The following is an 8,597-nucleotide window of genomic DNA, read 5'->3' as shown; positions in this document are numbered from 1 at the left end:
AATAAAACTTTATCGAGTTGCAATAAAACTTTATTGAGTTGCAATAAAACTTTATTGAGTTGCAATCAAACTTTATCGAGTTGCAATAAAACTTTATCGAGTTGCAATAAAACTTTATTGAGTTGCAATAAAACTTTATTGAGTTGCAATAAAACTTTATCGAGTTGCAATAATTATAAGGATTGAGACTTTTAGAAAATATTACCCATGAGGCTGAATTTGGATATTAGAGGCCAAGAGAACGAGGGATAGTATGTTGACCGAGGTTGTATCATTGAGGAATGTGCAGGATGTGTGCATCTCCTCAAAGTACGCGTAGAACCGTGGAATATAGTTGAACCTCATTGAAGACTCCAGCTTAGAGAGAATATCACGGTTCACACTCCTAGATAGTAATTTATAACACAGACACCCCAATCACATGTTTAAGTCGGGTAAAACCACAAAATTGATCTTATTTATTTTGGCGCTTTTCAATCAGGCGTCCTTATTCAATACCCATTTCACTAGATTTTCTAGACAGATACACATCTATATAAACGTCTTGTCTGTTGAACTCCCCCCCCCCCCGGGGTCAGAATAGTTAATTGCCAGTTAGGATTAAACGTATATCGACTCAAAACTTAAACATTATATTGCCAGACATACGTAAACCTTACTTAACTTAAAACTGTTAAAGTTTTCAAATGTGATTAAAATATAAAAGTTGATTGTTGCCTTGAATGGAACTCCAAGGATTCTCCCTTGATATTTTGCAGAGAATGGACTCCATCAGCACTCTTTAAAAATTATTAATTTATCATTTTCCTACTCAAATCAAAATTAAAACTTTTTACAAATTAAAAGGAAAACTCACATCATGTCATAAATAATTCTTTACCAAAGCAAAGGTTATTTTAAAAATATAAATTTTATTTTAAAATGTAAATTTTATTTTAAAAATATAAATTGATTAGATGTTTTTTTCTTCTCAGTAATTAATCTTATTTTGCATATGTTAAGTGACAATGATTTTAAAAAGAAAAACCCTCCGTAAAATAAAATATTGACAACTTAATAAAAATGTTTACAAAAACTTCAAATATCTGTAAAATCTCTTTTATGACGAATCGAATAATTTTTTAAGAACCTTGATGATTGCTATGTTCGGAACAAGAGAAGCGGTTAGAACCGCTCGTACTACACTTTCTACTCCACTATAGGCATTACTCTGGGGGCTCTAGAACAAGCTATTAGCATTTAATCATAATTGTCTATAAAAAAAATCATAATATTTTGAAGTTCGTCAATTTTAGCTATATTAGTTAGATTCAGGGGTCCTCTCAGCTTAAATGGGCCAATTTTTACCATGTATTGGAAACATTTTCAAATTTGAAATTGGGAGGAAACCTGAGGGCAATACTTTAGTTCGTGATAGCCCTTAGGTTCGGCAACTAAATCAAATCAAGTCAAATCATATTGTACAAGGATTAATTGATGCCAAGAATGTAATGCAAGGAAAGTTATTTCAGAAGTGTACGCATCTTTTGTACTGCAGTGTACTGTCTCTGGGCGGTAATGTAAACACAAGACGGATGTCAAAGCCTGACATGGGATCCATCTTTCACATAAAAAATCAATGAAATATTCTGGTCATAGGAAACAATTATGTGAATTATCAAAATTATCAAAATATAATGGTTTTAACCTCCTCGGATACTAAACGAACACTGATGCATCTATTCTTGTTTACAAATTCCGCCCAGAGAGAACTAGCTTCAATATGTACGCAGAGTATACAACCGCAATTAACTTTCCTTGCATTACACCCTTGCTTGAGGCATTCTTCTTTTTGGGTAAAGAATTAATTCTTTCCCAAATTCTGGATTTTCAGCCTAATCTGAATTTGCAATTGATTTTTCAGTTGAATTAACGCGCTTTTTTTGTAAATTTGCAGTACGGAGTACTTGAAATCCAATGCACCAACTTAAAAATTGATATTTAACAGCCTTAATTAGGGGAACCAATAGGTGTCCATCGTCCAAGGTCAAACTATTGAGAGGCAACAATTTGTCTAAGGTTAAGATTAAAAAGTTGTGCTCTCTGGCTGACTAGATGATAAGAAATAAAATTACCAAGATATCTTTGGATGAGATTAGTCCAAGTTTAAATAGTTCCAAGGCGTACTGGGCTTTCATCTTCTCAATGTTGTACAGAACTCCCTAGTAAACAATCATGTACAGGGTGGCCAAAACTTTTTTGAACCAATCCGTACAAAAATCCGTACATTTTCGGAAGCCATCCGTACAATCCGTACAATTTTCGAAAACAAATCCGTACAATCCGTACAATTTTTTTTCAAAAAAATCCGTACAATCCGTACATTTTTTTAAACCAATTTCCTTACAGTTTTCCTACTCCTCCGATGTGACTTTTACTCCAGAAGTTTTTATTACATGTTCAACGTCTAATTCTCCATTTATCGAACAGACATTACTATTATTTAACTGAAGAAAAAATCTAAACATTTTGGACTGTGCTTAGGATCCGGATCCGTTGGATCCGCAAGATTTTGGCTTCTTGAGTGAAAACTTTTGGAACATTACATTTGCTTGAATGCTATTTCTGGAACATCTTCTTGAATAAGCAATCAAATAAATACTTCTGGAACATATTCTCGACTGATTACTTCTGGAACATATTCTCAAATGAACACTTCTGGGACATATCTCGAAAATTATGAATGAATTTTGATTGTCAATTGAATTGAAACATTTATCAATCTAATATTATTTAGAATGCAGAAAATAAGTTAAACTAACTTCATTTTGACGAGAATTTATTTTTAAATTTTCATGAAAAATTTGCTGAAATGAGTGAAAATTAAAAAAAAACAGTGTATTTTCCAGGATAAAAATCCGTACAATCCGTACAATTTGAAAACAAATCCGTACAATCCGTGCCATCCGTACAATCCGTACAATTTTAGGGTAAAAAAAAAGTCAATCCGTACAATCCGTACAATCCGTACATTTTGGCCACCCTGCATGTACTATTTACTGAGATTTACTCTGAGTTAATTTCCAAAACATTTTTTTGCCAAAAAAAGTTTCAATGTTTTTCTTCACAGAAATCAGAGAATAAATGAATTGCACACCAATAATAATAATTGAATAATACTTTTACCTGTGAAATACAATTTTCTCTGCAGAAATCCAAAGCTTGATATTCACAACCAGCAGTCTTACGATTCATCCTTGCACAACACCAACCTTAATAACAGGAGTATATTGATCAGCTATCCTCAGGTATCTTTACATACAGTTGTCATATTTTTTGCAATAAAGACGATTTATTCAATTTCGATTTCTACCAAGCTTTCAAACAGCTTTGATAGTGGATAAAAACAAAAGAGAAGCTCTCATTTATGCAGATTCGTTTATGTTTACTTGTATACTTCTAATTTAAAAAAAAACATTGTAAGAAATCAAAACCTTAATAAAAAAGTGATCTTTATTGTATTGATATAAACGCCTTCCACTGCAGTTCTTTCTTAGTTAAACTCATCATATTTTAGAAACTGAATAGGGCGATAGTTGCGCAGAAATTTGTATTGTCAAGTCAGCTTTTTGTTGGTTTAATTGTAAGCGAGTTCGAAGACCATGCTAATTTAAATCTTAGAAATGACAAATGGTCTTCTTCTTAAGACTGATTGTGCGACACCAGCTTCACAATATAAAATTACTAGGACACGTGGAGACTCGAGAGGGGGGGGGAGAGAGATTTTTAAGCATCAGAAAAAACTGCAAGTTCAACTTTTCCATAGTTTGTATACCATTAAAACTAATCGGACACACTGTAACTCTTGGAAGAATAGTATGAACTTTACCTGCATATGCATTTGCAACAGCTAGATGGTCAGACATAGTATCAGCAGACAGGTTTTGTATAGCTTTAGCGGACTCTCGGGCCTACAGTCAAAAATACCAACATTAAAATCTATTTTTTTCCTTGTTTTTTGTCACCGACCTTTGTGAGATGAAAGGGTGATTTGTATTCCAGCGCTGACACTATCGTGAGTATAGGATCAAGACAGGAGAATGCACAGGAGAGGATCATCATCTTACCCAACTGCGGATCAGTGGCTAGGTTAGCTAGTATGCCGCCCAGAACGGTCAACTCACCTTTAGAGAGCAGAAATTATGTTATATTTATTTAATAATTTTTACAAATTAAATATTCCTATCTTTATTCTTTAAGGTTGGATTATATTAAGAACTAAAAAGATAAGAGACTATGTAGGAAAATTAAAAATCTAAGGTCAAATATAAGAGCAAAGTGGGATAACTAAAAATATTTTAACAATGGGGTTTAATGTTTGGTAGATAACCTCTCTAATGTAGTATCACATGAAGAGTTTTTAATAATGTCATTGGAAGTAAAATATCATTATTCCAATACAACTACTTATGTAATACTTTTAATGTTAATATAACCTTTAGAGTTGATAGCTCCAATATCCAGGAGTGTCTGAGTTGCTAACTCAATGGCCTCCCTGACTGGAGGATCCATCAGCTGCCTCATGAACCCATCCACCACCGTATACCCCAGTATCTTGATCTTCAGGATTACATTCTCCAGCCTTGTCCTGAAAACAAACTATTAACGAATTAACCACCCTTTAATGAGAATGAACCATGTATTTTTATCTTAATTTGATGTAATTTATTAATGAATGGCCACTGAAACCAATTTTGTTAGTGTCAAAGAAATAAAATATATTTTTATATACCTTAAGATTGATATAGTGCTAACCTGAATACTCCCTAAAGCCTGAAGATTGATTCAGAGCTTACCTGAGTACTTCCTCGAATATTCTTAGGATTAAGTACCTGAAAGGTTTCTATCCTTATTACTCTGAACGCAATGTACTACCTGAAGGTTGATATAAAGCTAACCTGAGTACTTATGGAAGTTAGTACTTCCTAAAGGGTGATGTAGAGCTTTCATGAGTACTCCCTGTAAGTAATCCCTGAGGGTTGCGCGAACTTTAGTAGTTCTTTAAGTATGTGCTTATTGATGGTTGATGTAGAGCTAACGTAAGTAACAGATTGGTAACCTGAGTACTTCAGGAAGCATGTACTCCCTGAAGGTTGATTCCCGAGCTTGAGAGAATATCTTGTAAACCTTGCCAGGACGGAGTCTTCCTGCTCTACCCTTTCTCTGGGTCGCATTGGCTTTGCTAAACCAATATACAGATTAGACATGAATTAATACATTTAAACTAATTAGTACTTTCAGGGTCATTTGAAATTTTATTTCATCTGAAGTCTCTTTCAGATTACAATCTTTCAAGTTTTTTAACATAAACCCCTTTGCTATTTTGATAACGTTTGAATTTTTGTCCATACGTCTGCTTTTGTTAATATTAAAAAATTAAGGTCCCATTTTTAATTTCTGAAGATAAAAAACTATTGCTGGATTACTGTTGTTAGAGGGTTAATGATGACTTATGGCGTTGGTTGTGAGAGGGTTAATGATGACTTATGGCGTTTGTTGTGAGAGGGTTAATGATGACTTATGGTGTAATCAGTTTATTATGCCTTAATACAAAAATAACTCCTTCTACTCTACCTGATCCATTCTGGCTTCAGAGTTGCAACATTTTTCTTCGGATCAAACATTTTCATCTTTGCTCTGCCGCAGTCTATGACGAAGACGACATCATCAATGGTGACAGAACTCTCAGCAATGTTGGTTCCGATTACAATTTTCCTATAAATGGCTACTTAATCGTGGGACGGCGATAACCCCTAAACGATATAGTAGATATCACTGTAGTTAATAATGTGAAAAGTAAAGTTTCAAACAAACGTTTTATCATAATGGTAACATAACAATTAGGATAAAACTGGGATAGTTCTTAAAAACATTAATTGAACTTGATTTACAGGGTTCATTTTTAAATTAAACTCCAGTGATATACAGAATATCTTCCATGAGATAACCAGATTTTAAATACGAGAGTTTTGACCCTAAGAGTTGAACATTTGAAAGAGGGGGGAGGGGGGACTGGAAAGGCGCAAGTTTTGACCTCGGAGTAAAAATATAGTATTTTGTTGAGTCTATCTTGTAAATATTTAAATACCTGGCCCTGCCGGTCTTCTGGAATATCAGTCTTTGGTCGTCATGAGACATAGAACCATGCAGCTGTAGGATTGACACTTCTTTTAACATTAATAAGTTTATCATAAATATTTTCTCTTAGATTAAAAACAGGGCAGAGAATTTTATATGTATGTGAGTGTGTGTTCAGTACCTTAGCCGGCAAAACCGTAACACCTGGAGATATGTCGAACTTGAATAAAAATGTTTCCTTAGTCTTCCTATTTCGTAGGCATTTTAAGACTATCCCAATGTAACAGTTTGGACACAGGTGGTATTATTCTGCCGAGTATAGAAAATGTGACTGGATGGGCATGGGCAACCGAACAAACTGGACAAGAATTGGCTTGATCATGTCAGGTACTAGTTTAATGTAACCAGGCAACAATGTAAAGTCTTCATATTTAAACTTACTGTATATAAAATGATCATTAAAGAAGTCGTCCACAGTATTTTACATTATAAAATATCAGCAGGACATCAAAATAAGAAGAGAAGTCTTCAATGCAAAAATTATATCTTTAATGTATCAATATTATGTGTCATGCAGTGCTTAGGATCCGAACTATTTGATCCGCAACATTTTGACTTTCTTTAATTAATTGCATCTTTATCACCAGTGTTAACAGTAAAAACTTTCTTCAATGTCTGTACTTTCCCATGGATTTCTGATCTTTTATTTAAAGTAAAGTTGTGTTCGGATTTGAGGATGAGTCATAAATAGACCTACCAGACCTACCAGACCAACCAGACCAACCAGACCTACCAGACCTACCAGACCTACCAGACCTACCAGATAGTGAAAGATCATCCAGAAGTCTACTAAGTCTACAAATATCCTCCCAGCCTGGTAGAAATATTAGAATAGCTCCATCCTCTTCCCCACTGTAGATAATCATTTTCACGAGTAGACAATTATTTGATTTGAATAAAAACCTCAAAAACCTCGGATTTTATGACCCAAAAGTATATTTTTTATCACAATTAATTCAAATGAAAATAATGTATCCCTGTGAATCTTCTGTACTAGAGCTGCAATTATATTGATCTGGTAGGTTTCAATATTCTCTAGTTCCTTGTACTCTCCTCCTTGAACCTGCTCCAGGGTCTCAAGGAACCTTTGGTAGTCCTCATCATCATGATCAGGTTCAGCTATAGGTTTATTCTCTATAATCTCCAACACCTCCTAGATTCAGGAACATTTTGGAAAAATAATTGAATTAGAAGATGGAGACGACCAGGTAAATTTTTTTCTTATTTACAAACATTTTAAGAAATAACAATAGGCAAAGTTAACTGTTTTTGCAAGATATGGTGATAATAAGAAGTTTATCAAAAGTCCTTGAAAGTTTTTATTTCAAAGTTATTTTAGAAAGCTTACCCACGTACGTTAACATACAGCTCCTCGGTTGGTTAAAAAAATTCAAATTTGCAAGGATATATTTTCTCTTAAACTTCAAGTCATATAAGCAGGATTACATTCTCCAGCCTTGTCCTGAAAACAAACTATGAACNCCATTCCTCAAAGAGAGGAAATAAATAAGGATTTTCAGAAAGTATTAAACCTCAGCCAGGTTATATAATCCACAAGTTCAAATTTTACATTTTCCCCTCATTTTTGTGAGGGTGGGTACTGGGTATACAACTTCAACCTTGATACCTTGATATAATAGGACTGTACAGGATGCATGAAACCAGGTATATGGAGAACAGGACACTCCTGGTAGAACTTGGAGAACTGGGAACCATTTAAAGTTGCAGACATCAGAATAACCTAGTGGAATATGGTTTGAAAACATAGTTAAAAGGGCAGTAAGCATAATTTTATAAAGATTGCAATGCCCGATTTACAATGGTACACTTAAAACCTTTGTCGAAACAATAATTTGTCAAAGATATTATCGTTTTCCTATAGTTTTAAGTGTCTAATTCTAATAATTCCTAATGTTTTCCTGCAGTAGAAATGCGCAAGTTACTTAAGTAGAGAAACCACAATTAAAAATAATCGATTTTCACAATGATCAACATTGATATATTGATCTCTAATTAATACTTGATCAGTAAAAGCTTTGAAGGGTACCGTTGTGAATCAGGCATTGCGATCTTTGCATGGAGCGTCAATTGAAATTACATTTACAAAGTAATATGTCACATATCAGGGTGGCCAAGACTTTTTTGAAAAAATCCGTACAAAAATCCGTACATTTTCAGAGGAAATCCGTACAATCCGTACAATTTTAGAAAAAAAATCCGTACAATCCGTACAATTTTTGAAGAAAAAAATCCGTACAATCCGTACATTTTTTTGAACAAATCCGTACATTTTTTAAAAAATCCGTACAATTTTCGAAAAAATCCCTGCAATCCGTACATTTAAGAAAAATAAAACCATTTTTGAAAATATTATTCAACACTGTCTCACCCCCCCCCATTCCCCCCCACCTCTTTCTCCC

The 8,597-nt window shown here is 33.9% G+C and overlaps 1 protein-coding gene across 1 annotated transcript in view; it reads right to left on the bottom strand.

Moving 5' to 3' along the window:
* Positions 1–186: 186 nt before the first annotated feature.
* The window catches only part of LOC111698870 (ATP-dependent RNA helicase DHX36), an 11,258-nt gene continuing 2,847 nt past the window's right edge, over positions 187–8,597 (bottom strand). Inside the window, exons 5-18 of the mRNA XM_023469339.1 lie at positions 7,805–7,918; positions 7,155–7,330; positions 6,938–7,029; positions 6,128–6,206; positions 5,614–5,754; positions 5,099–5,221; positions 4,476–4,627; positions 4,009–4,163; positions 3,869–3,950; positions 3,166–3,251; positions 2,115–2,201; positions 1,130–1,219; positions 718–779; positions 187–385 (exon numbers count right to left, since the gene is read on the bottom strand). Of these exons, the coding sequence (XP_023325107.1) occupies positions 202–385; positions 718–779; positions 1,130–1,219; positions 2,115–2,201; positions 3,166–3,251; positions 3,869–3,950; positions 4,009–4,163; positions 4,476–4,627; positions 5,099–5,221; positions 5,614–5,754; positions 6,128–6,206; positions 6,938–7,029; positions 7,155–7,330; positions 7,805–7,918 (1,623 nt within the window). The 3' untranslated portion in view covers positions 187–201. The remainder of the gene's footprint in view (positions 386–717; positions 780–1,129; positions 1,220–2,114; positions 2,202–3,165; positions 3,252–3,868; positions 3,951–4,008; positions 4,164–4,475; positions 4,628–5,098; positions 5,222–5,613; positions 5,755–6,127; positions 6,207–6,937; positions 7,030–7,154; positions 7,331–7,804; positions 7,919–8,597) is intronic.

The sequence above is a fragment of the Eurytemora carolleeae genome, unplaced genomic scaffold (assembly GCF_000591075.1).
Source record: "Eurytemora carolleeae unplaced genomic scaffold, Eaff_2.0 scaffold41, whole genome shotgun sequence".
Lineage (NCBI taxonomy): Eukaryota > Metazoa > Arthropoda > Copepoda > Calanoida > Temoridae > Eurytemora > Eurytemora carolleeae.
The sequence above is the reverse complement of the archived record's forward strand: the minus strand, read 5'-3'. Positions and strand labels throughout refer to the sequence as shown.